The sequence below is a fragment of the Dinoponera quadriceps genome, unplaced genomic scaffold (assembly GCF_001313825.1).
Source record: "Dinoponera quadriceps isolate SergipeBrazil2010 unplaced genomic scaffold, ASM131382v1 scaffold113, whole genome shotgun sequence".
NCBI lineage: Eukaryota > Metazoa > Arthropoda > Insecta > Hymenoptera > Formicidae > Dinoponera > Dinoponera quadriceps.
The window spans coordinates 227,904-247,761 of record NW_014554899.1 but is presented as its reverse complement, the minus strand read 5'-3'; the positions used below and the strand labels follow the sequence as shown (position 1 = coordinate 247,761).

Here is a 19,858-nt window from a genome sequence, read left to right as displayed (position 1 = left end):
TCTATCTTAAATGAAATTAAAGCTACACCTGTTGCGTGACTCATTTTGTACATGATTTCTATATAGATCTAAGAACAAATTGACTTAACAAGTGATCTTAATCTCAAGTATCACATATTGCTAATCGTATCGCGCATTGAAATACATACTACATCAGAAGTAAAAAATATACATACTACATCAGAAGTAAAAAATATCCGCAATTAATCTAAAAAATATCTGCAATTTTAATAACAAACGTACTTTTATTTTATATTGTAATGACACTATATATGTAACAATCGAGATGTGTGCGGAAAAGAAACACGTGTCTGAGATTAATCTTTTCGCTACAAACAGCGACTAAAGTCATCCCCATTGGAAAACCATTTCTATACAGAATATAAAGTATATCGTTTAGTTCTCTAGATATCAAGAATGACTATAGTCGATCAATAAGAAACGATAATCCGCACCAGTCAGTTTTTGGGCAAATGTGTCGCTGTAGCGAGAAGGTTAACATTTTTATCACAAGGTAGTCAGGACTATAAAGCAGCAACAGTAGATGTGGAAAAATGTATAAAATACAATCGTTTAACCTCAAAAAAGTAAATAACTAATAATTAAATGGAATTTATAAAGGGGAATTAATATTTCTTGATAGACTTTCGTATAAGCGCTAATCTTTGTTTATGTGCTTCGGTGACAGTTGCTCGCTTATATGGACGTACTTCATCTGTACCAAAACCAGGGATCCACATGTTCCAATTCCTTTCTAAAATACAAAATATACATACATACATACATATATATATATATATATATATATATATATACATGCAAATATAGTATCTTTATACTCATAATATTCCTGTAGTAATTATTCACAATAAGGAAATCTCCTGTTCAGTTTTTTGCTTTAACTAAGAATATAATTTACTTTGTAAGAGAATCAACGGTCATATATCCTGATAGAACTTCCTTACAGGTTGGAAATTATTTTTCTTACAAAGCAATAACTCACCCAAGTGTAATTGTACATCTTTAACCTCCACTGTATTTGCATGACGATGCTTGGCTAATAAACAAGCAGCATTCACTGTTGTCTCCACAAAATCATCCGCCAGTTGTAACAGCATCTCTTCCACTTCCTCATCCAATTGTTCAGTAGGATCTACCTCCTTTACCAAGTCTTCCAATCTTGTTTTTGTCAAGAACTAGAATCAAACAGCGTTATGTGTAACAAAGAACTCTTCAAATGTTTAACTTTATAAGATTTATATAGAAATACTGCACACCTGTGGAAAATCGCTGAAAGAACTGGGAGTGGATGATTGTTGCTGTTGTTGTTGTGGCTGCGGTGGAGGTGGTGGTTGCGGTGGTGGTTGTTGCGATTGTGATTGTTGTTGTTGTACTTGCACTTGTTTCGAAGGCTGTGATATGTATTGCGTTTGTTGAGATTGCGTTTGAGGCTGCACGGTGGTTGTCGTGGTCACGTTGCTTTGCATGTTAGGCAGAACCGGCGAGGTCTGACTGTTGGGCCCTACGGACTGCAGAGTTCCAAGCACAGGTGTAATGTCCGTGCCAGTATTGGATGTTTGCACGATCGCGCTTTGCTGAGACATTTCGACGTTTAACGTGGTCACTGACTTTTCACTAAAAAAAATAATTCTTTCCCGACGAATATCACCTTACTCTTGTAACTGGAAGCACACGATTCTTCGTACTACTCGCGAGATAAGTTTACAACATGAACTACGAGAGTAGAATACGACGGGATCGGATAGAATGCCGGAGGACACATCAGTCTTCTTCTTAAAGTGCACCGCGCGTACTCTTCGGCAAAGAGCACGTTTCATTGGCTGCATATCATCTTAGGATACCGTATAGCCAATGAAACCGGCCTCCAAATTGCATTTTTCTCTACATCAGCGACATCTCGTCATGACACTTGTCGTACTAACCTGGGAATTTTCACAGCGTTATCAAGTGAACCTCGTTTGATCTCAGCGCCGGTATGGCGCAACGCTCACGAGTTCCCGACTGTCACCGGAGTTATCGGTACCTATTGTGATCGTGAGATGTCGCATCGTCGCATGTATCGCAGTGGAGCCGCTGCAGGTGCGTTTACGTGAGATTATTCCTTTCCCGCACGTAGGCACTGATCGATGCGGAGCGTCCGTATTGCGTCAGGCTCCGGGAGGGCCTGTGTCAAGATTTCGCGACATGTTTACGATGTAGACGTACGCGGACCACGCGATAGCGGCGACGCACAGGCCGGGTCGCCTCGGACGTACTCAGCGAGAGAGCATCTTCGTACGTGCTTGAAGACATAATCGTGATCGTGAACGAGAAACCTGTGCGCGACGAGAGGACAGATCGCGGAAGCCATACTCTGTCTTTCTCTCTCTCTTTCTTCCCTTGCTCTCTTTTCACCGTCTACCTATTTATCTATCTACCTGCTTACCAATCTACCCCCGATTCGTCTTACTCCTTCCTTTCTTCGTCCGTCTCTTTCGTTTTTTCCCCCTGTTACTCCGATCTCCTTCCGCCTCGTTTCGCTACACTCGAAACCGGTGTTTTCTTTTACGCGCACAACCGACGTGAGCAGAGTGTACCCGGAGTGTCAGTGACGGGTGTGCACAGAAGTGAGACAAACGGTAACGTCAGTGTGATGTTTGTTATGTAGTCTGCTTGAAGAAACAGGGTTTCTCAAACCGCAGAAGGTGAGTAATTTTCGCATTTTCACGGCTCGAGCGAACGCATTTTTAGCTTCTTCCGTCCCGTCCCCCCCCCCCCCCNNNNCCTCCAACCCCACCATTTTCATCCTCTTGAGACAAATAACAAGTGCTCACGCGTATTTTATACGTTTTATAAATGCGTAACACGGCTAGAAAGTGCGACAAATCGCAAATAAAAGGAAATCAAGAGGTAAAGGCAAGCCGAACGTAGCATTATGTCGAATCGATTTATCGCGTAGCAGCTGCTCGTGTATCTCGCAGGAAGCGACACGTTCGCGTTAACCCTTTTGCCGATTTTGCCGCGTGAAAGGCGCTTTCTATCTGCGATACAACGTGTCGATGGACGTTCGTCGGATATCGTCAAAGACCGCGTGTACAACGTGAAATTTGACCGATCCGGAGGGGAAAATGGCAAATTTCTCTCTCTCTCTCTCTCTCTCTCTCTCTCCCTCCCCCGACACGTTCTCATTGAGGAATAATGAAATCATTTGAATATTTTCAACAGTAATGTCTTGATATTAGAGTAATATTTTTAACATTAGGAAAATATCTCTAACTCTTAAAATACACATATTCTGATATTTTCTCATAATCCTGGAAAAAAATTACATGTAATCATGTGAATTTATATATAACAGTATTTTTTTTAGCAACTTATATAACCATATCACATCCATATGTGTGATTTATATATAGACATATGTAAACAAAATTCATATATAATCGTTTTTCCCAGGAATATTTGCATATATAATCGAGGCTCACGATATTAACTTCAGTTACGATAAATAAACATTTTCTTGCACATTTTTATAAAGAAAAATCGATTGCAAGTTAATTTTAGAATCTGGCATTGAAATGACGATTGCATTTTATGCTCAAATTCAGAACATATATTAACATTGTACAACGATATTAACGCATTAACAAGTCAACTTATTAGTAGTTTTGAGTAGGAATTTTGCCATATAAGCGCACGTGATTATCTTCTTTTTTTTAAGTGTTGTTATCATCGTATTTACGAGTATATGCGAATGAGCGATACTGAGAATATTCATATCTTTTGGCTTGTTGACGCTAACATCGTTGTATGTACTGAATATGTGTCACGGACATGTATATATTGCTTCGTTTAAAGAATTGTGGGTAAAGACTATGATTATACCATATGACATGTTTTGATTAATGATTTCTGGAAGACTCCTAAATTAAAAATTCTTTACAGACTGCGAATTGTGTCGTCAGTTGCAAAAGTATTTCCATCTCTTGGACACTTATTTATGCAAGTCACATCAATAATTATTATAAACTGGTTGGCGCATTTTAAAAACAGGAAGAGAACAGGACAAAAAAAAATAAATTACCGATTTCGAAATTGAATGTATTTCGTAAGTGAAAAAAGGAAACCTCAACGATTTAATTTGTTGTTTTTATTTATTTTTTCGGTACGATTCCAAAGTATAAGAAAGTGTTAGAAAGTGCCGCACAGTCACGTCTTATCTATATACGTTTTATCAGTTGTTTAAAGATTATAGTTACTTGATTATGTAAAATACGCGGGTTAAAGCGTATTGGTTTTTCAAGTAATCAATATTTGCACCATTGCACACGTAAGACAAAATTTCCTCGTCGCGTCGACGTAAAATAGCAGAGTTTGAAAGTACGTTATGTCTTGTACGTAGCAAAAATTAATGTTACGTATATTCAATTGATTTTGATTCCTCTTTGAACGCGTTTTATGATATTCGGAACAAGGAAATATAATTTTTTTCATACTGCGCTTTCTCTCGTTAACATATGTTCACGTCATGTCGATGTGTACAATCGACATCGGGATAATAGGCACTTTTTCTATGCTAACTACTGCTATTATCATAAGAATTTGCAAGTCACAGTCAAGAATAGTAATAAAGAAAATAATAAAAGCAGGAAAAAATATATCGCTCTAGTTATTTATCAATATATCAATATATTATGTTTGATATATCAGTCCATAAATTCCATTTAAACGGAATTATACGCTTTTTTGTTTAAACGTAATTAAATATTCCTTGCCAATTTGCATGTAAAAATATAAAGATCAAGTCATCGTACATTTGGTAGTCATTTCGCGAGCCAATTATTTCGCTTATTATTTCGTTTCGAGGTGGCATATAACAACGAAAAGCAAATCTGGCAAGGTATCTTTTTTCGCTAAACCTTACCTTGATATTTGTATCGCGCACATATACATAGGTGGGCCAAGGATAACTCGTCGATTAGCCTGTGGCGCGCGAAGCAAACGTCGAGATCGGGCCTTGACGACGAGGCGATTGCTCCGCGATCTAAATTTTCCCATGTCTCATCGTGCCATGCTGAATACAATGTGGAATATAGAATCGCCGTTATAACCAGTGTAACGTGTTTCTTAACGTTTGCATTACGTGGCAACATGCGAAGCGGTAGCAAACGATGACGCGACGTGGATTCGTCGCATTCGATCGTCGGTTCCGTGCAACGCGATAGTCCGTCGTTGTCGCGTCGCGCGACCACCGCGAAGTACGTTGCGTTTTCGCGCTTGTAATATTATTAGCCACCGACATTTTCCACGCGGCTCGCTTCTCGATACTCGCCGAGCTGTCATGATATTTTGTGAATTTCCCTCCGAGTTGTCGCGTCAGCCCGGTGTGTCGGACAATTTTTCCTTCTTCGCGACGAACCAACTGATTCGACCGTATCGGACTAATATTGGTTGAAACTTGTTTCATCCAGATATTCGGAAAGTGCTTCTACGATCGAAGAGTCTCCAAGAATCTTCCAATCATGCCGATGGAATTTTTGGAACGGTTTCCGGTCCCCAGCCTACGTGTCTACACCACCATAAGCTTTGCTACACTCTTCTGCTCCATATATTATGCTGCGCAGATAATTAAGGATCCCGCTTGGAGGACAAATCACACGTACATCGACGTAGGTGTTAACGCTATCGTCCGAGACGATGCGAGCGACCCAAGGAGCCTCGGCACGCACCTGAAAGAACTGCTGGAATGTATGATGGATGAGCCTGTCTGCATATGGGTATGTCTGTTTTCAATTCTCCAAAAATACACATTAGAAAACAAACGACGCATTTTTCTCTACATCACGTCATCTTCATTCACGGGGAGGGGGGCTTCTCGAAAATTGGGAAAACTGATTTCATGTGGCGTTTATTTCATCATTTTAAATTCACTTTATCTCCCTGGAAGAAATCTGTCGTTTCTTAATTCATAATTCTTAGTATCGAATGTTTAACAGTAAATCGATACGTTGACAAAATGACTGGAAAAGCCATCTAATTATATTTACGTCTTCATGTCTCGCATTGTCTGGTTCTATCTATATATTATGAACGCAGGTTACATCATGCTCTAATCCACCTCCGAGCGCAGTCGTATCCCCTTTATATATATATATATATATATATATATATTTATTCATATATGTATATATAGAGTGCCCCAAACCTAATGAACCTAACGAAGCACCTTTAACTTGTAAATTTATAGTCTTTGATCAGTTTATGGAATCGGCTTTTTTCTTAGTCAGAATGTGAGGGAATTAATCGAGCTTCCGCAATTTTTAATGTCAAATACCTTCGTGACTGATTTTGATTCTCCATTTGCAAACTTATTTTTGAGCAAAGATCGATTAAAATTTAATAAAGACTAAAGGTCGCAGTGTCTCTTTGTATGCATTTCTGGAGCTCGATCCTTTCATTTTCAATCGCTTATAATTTAAGAACTCGAACTATCGAACATCAATCTTTTTTAAAACTAGCTCCATTTTGATCAGAATGTGTTTGTCGTGAAAGTTGAGGCCTTAACAGAATGGTTGACTTATTGATTTAAGACAATGTTTTATGTATTAAGTTTTTATCTTTAAACAACGCACATTGACTATCTTGTGTCTTAAGTCTTAAACTAAGAAGCCGTTCTATTTGTGATTGATGACAAATCGCCGTATAATAAAAAAAAATTAAAATTAAAAAATGATAATTAGACAAAGATTGAGAGCGTAAAACGTTGTTTTAAAAGTACAAATCAGCCATTTAGCTAAAGCTCTTACAATTACGAGACACGCCATATATACTTTCCGTCAGAGCTGCGATTCATCGTGACGAAGTATACGCGTCTTGTATTTATGTAAAAATCAAAACTGCATATTTAGGGTAGGAAAGCCATTTTCGTCGAGAATAGAGTAGAGATGGGGGAAAGAATGGCACTCGTCCTGATATTGCGTTCCAAGATTCCTATATAGAGCGAAGAAGAAGAGGAAAATCGATGTCGGTCTGCGGCAGTAGAGAAATGTGTTACTTTCCTCATGTATTATGGCATTACGTGTTCGGTTACGAGCGTCTTGCACGGCTACGCAACCATCGCGTGATTATGTCTAGCTATTGTTCCTCTCGAATGAACACATGTTGATTTTGCGTAGCGCAACATCAGGAGGCTCATAACGTGAAAATCGTCTTCCGCTTTCGTATCGGTACAGTATTACATATGCAATTTTGTATAAAGAGAAATTAATTTGATCGATGGAAGAATCTTTAGTTCAGCAGAAGTGAGTTAGAATAATCCGTGTTTATTATTTATTGTTTATTATTTATTGTCCGCTGTTATCGTGAAAACTATTGCTATAACATATTCTGTGTATTAAGCAATTTCCCCAACGAAATTAGTGTACCTTTGTGTACTTCGGATGAATAAGTAATGTCGTACAATTGTCGACAATAGATTGTTTGGCACTGATGGTTACTGATTACCGATGTTCCCGTGAATATTCAACAACGCACGTTCATGTGATATGTAAAGACGTACTGTTTTATATGTATTATTTTTATTGTTGTGCCAATAGCCGCAAATAAAAATTAATCAAGCATTCTATAGTCTCCTCTCTTATTTTCACATATAGTGAATAAGGAAAATATTATTAACGCTTGTAAATATTCAACAATACGTGCCGTACACTGTGTAAAACATATTGTTTTATATGCATGACTTTCTCCCTTTTTTTCCTGCATTTCTATCGAGTTTCGGGATAATTTTATACTAAATCTTTTTCACGGTTTATCATAACTTTTTATATTACTTATCTAAATAATCAAAATTCAAGTCAAGGTTTTATATAGTGTGTTTTAAAATAAAATCTTGAAATTGAATGACCATATTTTATCTGCCGTCAGCTTTAATATTCAGTTTTCAAAAGGTCTTTTCCGATCTTTAATAATTCAGAACATATCATAGTGACGTCTCAACATTGTTATAGTGGAAAAAATCGCGTCAAAATTGATCAAAGAATTCGCAGGATAAAGTAACAGGGTTGACAAACATTGAATTTTTTTACATAATATGAAGAATTTCGATTGATATAACTCTTTTCTTTTATAAAATTAGAATAACAGAACAATTTGCATAGTTTTGCCAAATCATCATTCCTTACTATTATATCTTGCTTTTATACACCAAGATTTCGTAGCAATTTATACCTCGGATAAACGCATTCTCGTGCCGCTCGAGATACTTGGCAGAATATTGAAGCGAAAAATGTTGGAACCTAAAATTAGATGGCCTTTCTACCGTTTGGCAACGATTAAACAATAGTTATTTCGTTTGTTTGTTATCTAGAATATAAATATCGCATAGAACATCTTCTAATCTTATTAACCCTTAGCTGACACACGGGGTTAAAAGTATCCCAGAGTGTTTATGAACGCAAATTTTTCATAGCTGCGCGCCAAATTTGGTTCTGCGTCACCTAGTATTAGTCGAGGCTTGACCCAATATTGATAAATAAAACAATTATACACATTTTTTCTCGCTGGGATCCAAAATACCCCCTATAGCACGTACGTTATTATTTTGACGTGTGTCAGCTAAGGGTTAAAAAACTAATGTATAATCTGGAATGTTCGTTTAAGAGATTTTAGTATATACTTGTTTTTTTTACTTGCTTTTTTTTAGAAAATAGCAAAATTTCGATGTAAAGCAACTCTCAAGTGAAAAAATCACGTGGAACAAGCAATCACGTGTGATGCTTAAATTTAATATCCATAATTTCCATAATTCTTCATAATTCGTAATGAAAAATGTGATATCATAATATGAACTTTATACTGGTTATATTTATAAGATATAAGACACATATAATCTGCTTGAAATTCGCAACTTTGCGGATTTATACCATAGATTTTTCTCTCTTCATTTCTATTTGAGTATAAATAGAATTTATCAATGTTTATTGGCTTATCACTTCATAATACGCATACGTTGAAACATTGATTTTTTAATTAATTAGCTCGATTATAAAGTCAACATACGATGAACTCTTTTCGTTGAGTTCCGGAACCGAGGTTGATTTGCTAATACACGGTTTCTTCATATGTACGTCGGCAATTGATGTCGAGTAGAACTGTCGATAAAACTGTCGATCGATGATCTTAACGTAGTTGACTTTCGATGTTTGCATAAAACATTGCAGATATCCTCCATCGACTATATGACTCGTTATATACAGAACTAGATATACAGAATATAGAAATAGTATTTTCTCGCATATACTGTTTTTCACAATTTTCTCTTTTATGATTCATAGACTTCGGTCAACATGGCTCATTGTGTGCTGATTCTCCTCGCCAAGTTCATTCAGAAGCTGGTGTTCGGGGAGCTGCGTGCTTCAGAGCTACAGCATCTAAAGGACAAGTTCTGGAATTTTGTCTTTTACAAATTCATCTTTGTTTTTGGCGTCTTGAACGTCCAGTACATGGACGAGGTGCTGCTCTGGTGGGCATGGTTCACGGCGCTCGGCTTCCTGAGTCTTTTCAGCCAACTCTGCAAGGATCGATTCGAATATGTGAGTATGACAACAGTTGTTCGAACATACGCTCGCTATTATCCAAACAGTTTAAGAGATCCGATAAAGAAAAAACAAACGTCCCTCACGTATGACTATTTATACTTGGCCTCTCTTTTTTTCTCTCATTGTACATCGTTTTATTATTCTTTATACATTATTGTCGTAAGTTATCGCTGAAAATGGTCATATTCCTAACAATCTTTTCAAGCCAACAGTTTTACAATGACGCACGAGAGATGAAAGAAAAGACGGTCCCATGGGAATACTTGTTTTGAAAAATAAAGGAAAAATATCCGAAGAATATATACTAGAAACGGAACATTCAATTTGTCGGTTTCAGCTGTCTTTTTCACCCACAACACCAGGATGGAGTCACGCGCGCCTTCTTGGTTTGCTGGCGGCGATATTCGCACTATCTTCCTTCATGCTTCTATTGTGCACCGCTGCAGCCTTTTTCTTCGTATCTTTCAACACCTTCGCTTTCATGGCATCTGAGGTAATTTGTCTTCAATACAACGAAATGTAGGATATTCTGTACGTTGGAAAGCGGATTTTTCACGTTAAACGAATAAGAGAAAGGCACGAGTATAAAAATAAAATCTGAAAACGAATCAGTCCCGAATCGGGGATGAGCGTTCGCACGAAAATACGAGGTGTCGCATTTTAAAACTTGTTACTCTACCGCTTGCGAAATAAACATATCTGAAGGTGCTATTATAAGCTGGCCGGCGAACGTAAACTTGCTTACGTATAGCGGAGCGGATAAACGCTGTCAAAGTTACGGTGTTCTACTTATATCCACCTGGCTTAAAGCGATTCTCCTGACCGAACGTTCCGCTTTTGACCTTGGTTAGTCGAATATCTGTGTAGCGAGATAAGAGAAATGACAAAAAGACTCCAGTTGGTCGAATCGTGATGCAGCGCAAAGTTGACATTTCAATTTGACCTTGAGTCGATCTCTTACCGACACAAACTCGCGATGAAGCAGCGAAAACCTGTTTGATTATTATAATTTATTCCTCTCGCTTCGCAGTGCATCCTACTCGCAGTCCGTACTATACACGTGATAATACGCTACGTGATTCATCTATATGACACACGTGGTGCTGGCACCTCGGCGCAACGCTCCTGGGACAAACGCGGTCCCTTGACCTACTACACGGATCTGACCTCGGAATTAATCGTACTGGCGGTCGACTTTCTTCATCATGTTCACATGCTTTTATGGAGCAACATATTTTTGAGCATGGCATCATTGGTGATTTGCATGCAGCTGAGGTATCTGTTCTACGAGATACAACGTAGGATTACCAAACACAGGAACTATTTGGCCGTGTTGAATCACATGGAGCAGAAGTACGTAAAAGTCATCGCCTATGTGCGAAAAGTACGATTTGGAACGATTGCTTCAAATCGTGTCTTTTCTCTTTAACGGCTTGTAAACTGTTTTACGTTATCGAATCGAGTTACAAATTAATACAACAATTTAAGGTTCTTTAGAGAGTGACAAATTTTTTTTACTTATTTTTTTAGTTACCCTATGGCGTCGCAGGATGAATTGGCAGGCAATTCTGATAATTGCGCAATATGCTGGGAGAAGATGGACAGTGCTCGCAAATTACCCTGCGCCCACTTGTTTCACAATTCGTGCTTGCAGTCCTGGCTAGAACAGGACACATCGTGCCCCACTTGCCGATTACCCTTGAGTATGCAAGCGAATCATCGAGAGAATATTCCGGAAATGCCGCCCGAATCGCAGACACCTACGAGAAGAAACGACAATCACTTCTTCCATTTCGACGGATCGAGATACGTGTCTTGGTTGCCGAGCTTCTCCGTCGAAGTCTCGCACAATAGATTGCGTGGCAACATTTCCACATTGGCACATACCAATTCTCAGATGGATGCTATGGCGAGACAAGTAATCTTCTTTAAATTTTCTTAGAAAATTTAAACGATTAAATATTCTCGCGACATTTATAAAAGATAAAAAAAATCTTTTGAATCTTACTCAATTTCACAAAGAGAATCCAACAAGAATTGTTCTTTTACAATTCTCTCTCTAATCTGTGCAATATAATCTTGCAATATAATTCTGATCTCTGTGTATCTCGGTCGCTTAATATTAAGAAAAAAAAATTCCTTATTAGGTGCAGCAACTTTTCCCTCATTATCCTCGCAACGTCATCCTGGAGGATCTTAGAATGACCCGGTCGGTCGAGTGGACAGTTGAGAATATATTAGATGGGATATTAACTGTCCCGCATCATTTAATCGAAGAACCACAAGCGGAATCCGTCCCAACACAAACGACCATGACAAATATTGTGCCCAGTTCTTCGGTCCAAAATCCGTCGGACCCCAGACTCGATATTCCATTTGCCGACAGGTGAGCGAGGTGTTGTAAAGTATTAAAAACGTGCAACAATAATCTCCTGTTGCACAAATTAAAACATATTGTATCATCTATTTGTAGTAATTTTATCATTATTAATTCATCATTATCTGTACAGTGGAGAGGAGCCCTCGAGTCTCGGTGGACGCTTTTCAAAGTCACCCGCTGAGAGAGAGATCATACTTCAGCGGCGTAAAGAACATATGCGATTGACAGCGCGCAGAAGATATTTAGAAAAGCATCGAAAATCCGAGAACGATGAGGCTTCATACAGCTTGAAAATGGTAAACCGCAGTTAAAATTCGAAAGATTAGGCGTGACAAATTTTACTAAGAATATCGAGAGGTTGTAAATTCGACGACAAGATACACTCACGAACGGCTGTTGAGCCAACCACTCGATGGCATTGAGCAGTAGCGACAAGAGCTATAATGAGTCGATTAAATTGTAGTGTGGAAGATGGAGCTAGAATATTTTTACGTAATTTTACTTAAATATCATGCCGGAGGTAAAACTTACCACGCAAATGACGTGTAATATACATCTGCTTTTCGGGGAAATAAATCGTTTGAATTATTATTACACTTATACAATCCAACTTTGTTAGGCTTCGATAAAAGATTATAAAGATTATATTATTGTTCAAGTTTTCAACGAGCTAAAGCTTCTTTTTTTTTAACATTTTGCGATTACACGAGATTAATAATTTTCCTCGTGAATATACGCGCTTAATAAAGTCGAAACATATAGATAAATCGTTATGCTTATTGCTTCTTTTCTGTGAATTAATTGCATATACATATCTATTATTCTATTTTAATAATATGTACCGGAGCGGAGAATCACTCTGAGAATAGAGGATCACTCGTAAGTAGATAAAACGCTTATACGAAAAAGAAAAAAAGAGAGAGAGAGTGAGAGAGAAAATTAACATTTTTTAATTTCTTTTTACACAACATCCTATATATAATTTGTAAAATAATTTGATATAAAACATATAAATAGATCGGAATTTTGGTTGGAATAATAGTTGCACTAAATTTTAATTTAATGTATGTATCTAGTGCCATAAAAATAATTTGACACGTGCCAATCCAACGAGTTATGGGTTCAGCTGTACTTCTCGAAATTTCAGTAACTGTTTAAAAAAAATAATGTACGTGTAAATTGGGATTTGTGTAAAATATGTTTGTCGATTTGTACAGGTGTGTCAATCGACGAATGTGTTCCGTATTTACGAGGGATATATAAAATGTAAAACTTTAGATTTTGGGACGCAATCATCCACTCCATATTTGAATCTATTAATATCCAATCGAATTAAATATCAGATACGTACGTGTTTCATTATTTTCATTATGCAGAAAGATTTCTTTAATATTTGAGAAAATTTCGGTGCAAGACAAACATGTGTATTCCAGAATTGCGTTTTTTTTCTTTTTTCCATATTCTAAGGTTGACGTCAGATATTAGATGGAACTTGTAAAATAAACTCGTTTCGCACAAACGGCGAAGATTGTAGTAACGAGTTGTAAATCTTGTATAAAATTTAGATTCGTATGCAGTGAAGATGAGATGGGGCTCAGAAATTCGTGGTGTTTGTGCAGCGAATCTTTCCAGATCATTTGTTGCCTTGTTGACATTTCCAAAGATCGAAACCGATATAATTTCCGTGGGTTACCGTATTTAGATACCATAGATATGCGACAATGAAATCTTTAGACTTTAAATTCTTTGTTATTCACGAGAAAAAGGAAATATACGTATACGAAGTCCTTCATCTGTAGTATCAAAAATTGAACTTATCGGAATTATACTGGTTTCAATCCTTACTTTCTAATGACGCAAAACATGCTAGTTGTTATTTAATATAAATTTGCAACATGTAAATAATTGTCATGTTGGTTAGTATAAATAAAAGCTCCGGTCCGCTCCATCGGTCGCATCGCGAGGAGAATTATGCTATCAACCGGAGAAATTTGACTTCACGAACTTTCCTGATAACATAGCCAAGGCCCTAATAATGAAGAAAAATTCTAATATACTTAAACTAATGTAGTTACTCTTAATTTTAACTAATATTAACACATTGAAAATCCTAGTTGATGAAATGAGTGATCCTGAATTTGATGAAATATTTCATGACTCGTTATTTATTATCATAACAATGCAATCTATGTAAATGAATGATATATTATGTTAATAATAATATTTACAGCTTCAGTTTTCTAGCTTGATCGTGTGATTAATTTGGTACGAACATTTACTTACATTTGAATACACCGTGCGCGCGTGCAAGAGAGAGCAGGTACATATGTATAATTATAGATCTATAGAATATAAATGTGTGTGTGTTTGTATGATATATATTCATGAGTTATTTGTGTATGTGAGTGAAAAAATAGAGACATTTGCGCAAACGTCTGCACCGAACAAATGAGAAAAACTTATTTTATTAATGGTGTTGACATTACCCATCGTTGTACTAAAATTTTATAAAATATATTAATCGAGTTATTTATTTTATCGATCTCTAAGTAGTATATAAATAGAAAATGATAAAAATATAATTATGAAGGTAAATTTTTAGCATACTGGCACACCGCCAAACAAAATTTAGTATTTCCTGCTATATCTTATTATATTTATTAAAACACTGGGGTTACATTAAAATCCTAGGACATTTAAAATATTTTGTTCCAATAGTAACTGCACTATTTAACACATTCAAAAAATAAATTAGTATTATTTTGTTTATAGCCTATGCCCGAAAATCATATTTTCATAAGCAAAAAAAGCCTTCTTATATCATATTCCGTTTCCCGGAAGGGCATGATGTTTGGCTGGTTTGACCAGTTAAAGAAATATATAACAATGCTTTCCTGAATCTCTTAAAACTATACCTTTATGATACAATATAAATTTTTCCTTAGAATCTTTGTATATATAAGCGTAAGGTGTCCTATATTTGCTATAGTAATGCAATACCTATCTCCCACTTGACATTGTACAACCAATAAGACAAATAAAATGTATTATAGATTGTTGTAGCTACATCGTTTTCTCTTCTCTCTATGGTGGGTATTGGATAAATTCTTGTCTTGCCTAACATATTGCCTAACATATATATATAATCTTGCCATAAAATATAATTAACAAAGTATATGGTGCTATATCCTTATTGTATCTTTACATAATAAATTATGTCAGCACATGTTATAACAAAGTAAGTTTTTAAGAAGACACATAAAGGAAAAAATAATCTTCATTTGCTATGAGAAAAACCTGCTCAAACTTTTTTTATACCATTTTAGAGTTGTATAGATATAATTATAACTAACTAATCCACTAACTGTTATGAAGTTAATTTCACATTGTACATAGGGTGATCAATGGAAATGTGTTGAAAGTAAATGGTTATGACCCGGCAATTTTGTTTTATGAAAATTTTCACAAAAATATATTTTGCAAGATAGATATTAACACACATATAATATACTAAAATAATCAAGTCTGAAAAAATTAAGAAGGAATATTAAACATAACATCATAATTGTTTTCACTTAGATTATTTATTAACTAATTAAGAGTTGTAACTGAATCACAAGTAGAAAAACATACATATACATCAGAAATAATTTATTATGTAACAATTGCATTTTCTGATGTGTTATAATTATACTTATATGACGGTTTGTATAATTTTATCCAATAAAGTTCATTATAACAATATGTAATATAATATGGGCAAATATGAAGTCTGCAAATCCTCTTTCTGGGCTTATTCCATGAAACTGATTTTTATTCTGTGGATTAACTTGCAAACGAAGGCAAACTGAAACAAGGTAAATATTATATCACACAATCTTTTCTATGAAACTATATAAAAAGTGATAATTTCGTTGCCTGATATTTGCTGTATGTGTGTTTACAAGAAATAGATCCAGGTAAAATTATACATTCATATTACTCAAGCTTATATTTTAATCATTCTTAGCAAACTAAGAAATATATTGCTAAATAAACAGTTTCTTATACAATACATCCTTGATATCAAAATATTAACAAAAGAATCTCTAATTTGTGACACCTCTACAGATGTAATAATGATAAAACCAACGAGATAACTCGATCAACGATAAATAATCGAATGATGCGTGATATAACCGAAAACGTTATAAGTGATATTGTGATTACCTCCTAAAATGAAGCAAGATACACAGGATATAAAGCCACTGAGAAAACTGTTGAATGGGAATGTGCCAACGAGACAACAATATACGAATTGGATAACACCCGTCAGAAACACATACAGTAAATATGCATCGATGATTTTCAGTTTCTTAGGTGTGTTTTTTGTGTATTCCGACCAAAACTTATGTAGTACTGTCAGTGCTGTCATTTTTCCGATTCTCCTGCAAACTACCAAAAGATGGAAAATGTTTTAACAGATTCTCAAGTACACGCGTGGCAAACACCGGCGACGTATATCAGCCATAAAGAGTGAAGTGAAATACAGGCTGTACTCCGATATTCACTGCCAGTCTTAAAAATCTATAGTTCATGTCACGTATACTATGGATTTTTAATACTGGCAGTGAATATCGGACCGCTACCATAATGGATACTTTCCATATGAAATATAATTAGTAAATAGTAAATATAAATGATAAATTATTAATTCTTCACGACACGCGTAAATTATAATAGCATTTTGATCAGATATTTATGAGGTGCAGTAAAGGCTGAAATTTTATTTGTCGTACAAGTTTATCAAAAGTGCCTATTAGTCGGATAGAAAATGTTAGGGATCTTAAAAATTCTCTATCCAACAACCAATCACATCCATCTTCCAACAACGGCTCGTTCAATTGTGTGTTCGCTGAACATAGCCAATCACTGATCGCTCGTGTTTTCTAAAAACAGACATTATTGAACCATGGCTGTCAAAATGGACCTAAATGCGAAAGCGGGAAAAGAAAAGGCGTTAACCTCGAGTATCGGTGATCGGGAACATATTACGAAATGATTTTTTTGTTTTATACTTGAGTTTTATTTACTTATATTTGCCAGGCATTGCATAATGTCTTTTCTGCTACATCTGTTTATTTGCGAGCGACTCGTTTGTATCTATGCGTAATTAATTCCATTCGAAACGATAGTGTGGATTGCACGTAAATCAAGTTATATACGCTTGGACTGTGGAGTAGTTGGATTTTGTTTATTAAGAATTCGAATTGCGTGTTTTGGTTTTAAGTGTTGTTTCAACAAATCAACGTGGTGATGGCTGACAATAAGTGTGTACAGATGATTCAAACGAATTTTTCGTTATATGGTCTCGTATTGTCGAGGTAAGCACTTCTCTATATCTTTTCTCAACAGCAGACGTAAATGAAAGAGAAAGATATAAATTTTCTGGTCGGATTTTATTTGTGATTATATAGGTAAAAAAAAAAACTGAAATTTTCATATTTTATATATGGAATTTTTGAAACAAATTTAACAATTTTCTAAAAAAATATAGTTTTTTACCTAATAAATATATATTGTTCTTATTCTATATATTGATTATTCCCAGTTATTATCCTTTTTTTATTATGTAATAGTATTTTGTTATTTTCATCAGTGCCTCTTTATATGTTGTTTATTTTTGCATGACTAATAATATTTATAACTGTTTATATTTAACTTTTATATGCTGCTTTTAGGGAGCTTAAAGTATCCCTCACAAAACATCTGTTAAAAGTACAAGAAAAAGAACGTGAATCTTGGATGAATCGCATTATAGAGTTGATTTTAGCTCAAAACTTGGATGGTCCACATGTTACAGCCAAACATTTAAAAACTGCCATTGAGGAATGCTTAGAACCGCATAAATTGAAAAACACAGAAACAGTATTTAATGTCATAAGTGGACACAATATACCAAAGATAAAATATGACATATCTAAGAAAAAGTATATCATTGACAGTGAAAACCTACATTCCGAGGTGCAATGCAAATCCTTAATTTTTAAGCATCGCTTTGAAATGGTGTGGTACAAAACTTTAAGACACAAACAGTATTCATCTTCCAAATTTGAGAAGCAGTCAGCGGATAAAATAAATTTAATACCTATAGAATATTTGCTGAGTGAGCTGAAAACTGGAAACGTGTGCATAATGGGTCTGTTGACACAATTAACGGAAGATCAATATTACTTGGAAGATACAAGTGGATCTGTTAAGATCGACTTGGGCAATACAATATCCTTTATGATATACTTTGTCTTCAATTGTTACTTACAGTCTTAAAATATTTTGCAAGATTCTAGGAGTTAATGCTAATAAGATGGAATTTTCATACAGAAATAATGGTTTTCCTTATCCTACCAACACGATTTTCAGGATGCTTTCATAATGGAAGGCTGTATAGTGATAGCTAATGGAACGTACAAAGATGATACATTACACGTGGAGAATATTAGCTTTCCACCGATAGAATCTTGGGAAAGTTTTCGATCAGATTTTGGTGACGCTAATACATTTGGTGGACCTCACAATTTGTCCTTAAAGATGTCAGAAAAGTTACAAGTTCATGAGAAAAATAATGAGGACGGAATAATAGTATTTATAGCGGAGCTATGGTTGGACTTTCCAAATGTTTTGCAGAAGTTTAGAACGATATTGGAGGGTTATATGAATTATCCTCCTATAGCTTTTGTATTATGCGGCCATTTTCTGAGTTTTCCTACAAATGTTACCAGTGCACAAGCCTTAATTACTGGTTTTAAGGACTTGGTCGATATAATAATGCAGTATGCAAGTGTGAGGGAAACTTCCAAATTCATTTTTGTACCTGGTCCGCACGATTTAGGTTCCCCTAAAATTTTACCTAAACCTCCCTTGCCCAAATGCATCATCGAAGAAGTCACAAGATCGATACCAAATGCTATTTTCACCACAAATCCATGTAGAATACAGTACTGTACGAAAGAGATCGTGGTGTTGCGAGAAGATATGCTAACAAAGATGTGCAGAAATTCGCTTCGTTTCCCAAAGGAGGAAAACTTTTTTAAGCATGTAAGTAGTTATATTTTTTTATGGCCCAAAATATATGCTAATCTGACGTTGATATTGGAAAATTTCAGTTTGCCAGAGCCATCATCAGCCAGTCACACTTGATACCTGTGCCACTAGAAGTCGTACCGGTGTACTGGAAGTATGATCATGCTTTGCAAATTTTTCCAACGCCAGATCTCATTGTTATCGCTGACAACTTTGAGACGTATACCGCCAGCTACTCTGACTGTTATGTGATTAATCCGGGCATGTTCTCGAAAAATAACTTTTCGTTTCAAACTTACGTACCTGCTGCTAATCAGATTCAAGATTGCCAGCTTCCAAACGACACTGATATTGCTTAGATTGAAACGATGAGTATTGTGTGAAAAATATTTTCTTTAACTGACTTACATATGAAAGATTGCCTATTTTCAACGGGACATCTTGTACATGGAAAAAGTACGGTATAAATTAGGTAATTTATATTAAACAGTGTAAAACATTTTTTTCTCACTGTCACTTTCTTCTATTTTCATTTAGGAAAGAGCTATAGTCTAGCCCAGCATTAGAATTATCTTGTATATATGTATGTAATATTCGCGTGTGTTTTTTACAACTTGGTAATATACATAATATTATACAGATTGAGTTTCGACTTATTTCAATTTGTCGCGTCGAAAGCAAAAATCGGTTACTGGCCGTAGTAAATTAAACGTAGTGTCATTGGAGTGTAAAAAGTTATAGATCAATGTGTAGACGTAACATTATACTTCGCGTGAGTGATACAACTTTACAATAAATATTTGCCTTACTATCAAACTACTAA

At 35.7% G+C, this 19,858-nt stretch overlaps 4 protein-coding genes across 7 annotated transcripts; 2 read left to right on the top strand and 2 right to left on the bottom strand.

Moving 5' to 3' along the window:
• Nucleotides 1-136: 136 nt before the first annotated feature.
• On the bottom strand, nucleotides 137-1,948 carry LOC106742523 (transcription initiation factor TFIID subunit 12). Its single transcript, XM_014615539.1, has 3 exons — nucleotides 1,278-1,948; nucleotides 1,004-1,196; nucleotides 137-754 (listed from the first exon to the last, which is right to left on the bottom strand). The coding sequence occupies exons 1-3, from the start codon at nucleotides 1,602-1,604 to the stop codon at nucleotides 627-629; spliced, it is 648 nt and encodes a 215-aa protein (XP_014471025.1). The 5' UTR covers nucleotides 1,605-1,948; the 3' UTR covers nucleotides 137-626.
• Nucleotides 1,949-2,143: 195 nt separating this feature from the next.
• LOC106742521 (E3 ubiquitin-protein ligase AMFR) lies at nucleotides 2,144-14,509 on the top strand. Of its 4 annotated transcripts, none has more exons than XM_014615530.1 (8): nucleotides 2,144-2,705; nucleotides 5,472-5,777; nucleotides 9,333-9,590; nucleotides 9,934-10,089; nucleotides 10,627-10,949; nucleotides 11,127-11,514; nucleotides 11,744-11,982; nucleotides 12,107-12,287. In XM_014615530.1, the coding sequence occupies exons 2-8, from the start codon at nucleotides 5,523-5,525 to the stop codon at nucleotides 12,285-12,287; spliced, it is 1,800 nt and encodes a 599-aa protein (XP_014471016.1). In that variant the 5' UTR covers nucleotides 2,144-2,705; nucleotides 5,472-5,522. The 4 variants fall into 4 exon arrangements, with proteins under 4 accessions (XP_014471016.1, XP_014471018.1, XP_014471017.1 ...); XM_014615532.1 differs by lacking the exon at nucleotides 2,144-2,705 and adding an exon at nucleotides 5,010-5,115; XM_014615531.1 differs by lacking the exon at nucleotides 2,144-2,705 and adding an exon at nucleotides 5,150-5,258.
• Nucleotides 14,380-16,513, bottom strand: LOC106742524 (dolichyl-diphosphooligosaccharide--protein glycosyltransferase subunit DAD1). Its single transcript, XM_014615540.1, has 2 exons — nucleotides 16,186-16,513; nucleotides 14,380-15,823 (listed from the first exon to the last, which is right to left on the bottom strand). The coding sequence occupies exons 1-2, from the start codon at nucleotides 16,388-16,390 to the stop codon at nucleotides 15,693-15,695; spliced, it is 336 nt and encodes a 111-aa protein (XP_014471026.1). The 5' UTR covers nucleotides 16,391-16,513; the 3' UTR covers nucleotides 14,380-15,692.
• Nucleotides 16,514-16,741: 228 nt separating this feature from the next.
• Nucleotides 16,742-19,779, top strand: LOC106742554 (DNA polymerase epsilon subunit 2). The gene is made up of 4 exons (XM_014615619.1): nucleotides 16,742-17,339; nucleotides 17,697-18,234; nucleotides 18,367-19,050; nucleotides 19,119-19,779. Exons 1-4 carry the CDS (start codon nucleotides 17,272-17,274, stop codon nucleotides 19,392-19,394), a joined length of 1,566 nt encoding a protein of 521 aa, XP_014471105.1. The 5' UTR covers nucleotides 16,742-17,271; the 3' UTR covers nucleotides 19,395-19,779.
• Nucleotides 19,780-19,858: the final 79 nt, after the last annotated feature.

Bases quoted from the DNA above. Each gene is read 5' to 3' on its own strand.
- LOC106742523 (XM_014615539.1), bottom strand. From the start codon at position 1,604: ATGTCTCAGCAAAGCGCGATCGTGCAAACATCCAATACTGGCACGGAC. The intron at 1,197-1,277 runs GTGTGCAGTATT...GTTTGATTCTAG, and splicing joins CTTTCAGCGATTTTCCACAG to TTCTTGACAAAAACAAGATT. The intron at 755-1,003 runs GTGAGTTATTGC...TTTGTATTTTAG, and splicing joins AGATGTACAATTACACTTGG to AAAGGAATTGGAACATGTGG.
- LOC106742554 (XM_014615619.1), top strand. From the start codon at position 17,272: ATGGCTGACAATAAGTGTGTACAGATGATTCAAACGAATTTTTCGTTA. The intron at 18,235-18,366 runs ATATCCTTTATG...TCCTACCAACAC, and splicing joins AGATCGACTTGGGCAATACA to GATTTTCAGGATGCTTTCAT. The intron at 19,051-19,118 runs GTAAGTAGTTAT...GGAAAATTTCAG, and splicing joins AGGAAAACTTTTTTAAGCAT to TTTGCCAGAGCCATCATCAG.
- LOC106742524 (XM_014615540.1), bottom strand. From the start codon at position 16,390: ATGACAGCACTGACAGTACTACATAAGTTTTGGTCGGAATACACAAAA. The intron at 15,824-16,185 runs GTAATCACAATA...ACCTTGTTTCAG, and splicing joins ATCTTGCTTCATTTTAGGAG to TTTGCCTTCGTTTGCAAGTT.
- LOC106742521 (XM_014615533.1), top strand. From the start codon at position 5,523: ATGCCGATGGAATTTTTGGAACGGTTTCCGGTCCCCAGCCTACGTGTC. The intron at 5,778-9,332 runs GTATGTCTGTTT...TATGATTCATAG, and splicing joins ATGAGCCTGTCTGCATATGG to ACTTCGGTCAACATGGCTCA. The intron at 11,983-12,106 runs GTGAGCGAGGTG...TTATCTGTACAG, and splicing joins GATATTCCATTTGCCGACAG to TGGAGAGGAGCCCTCGAGTC.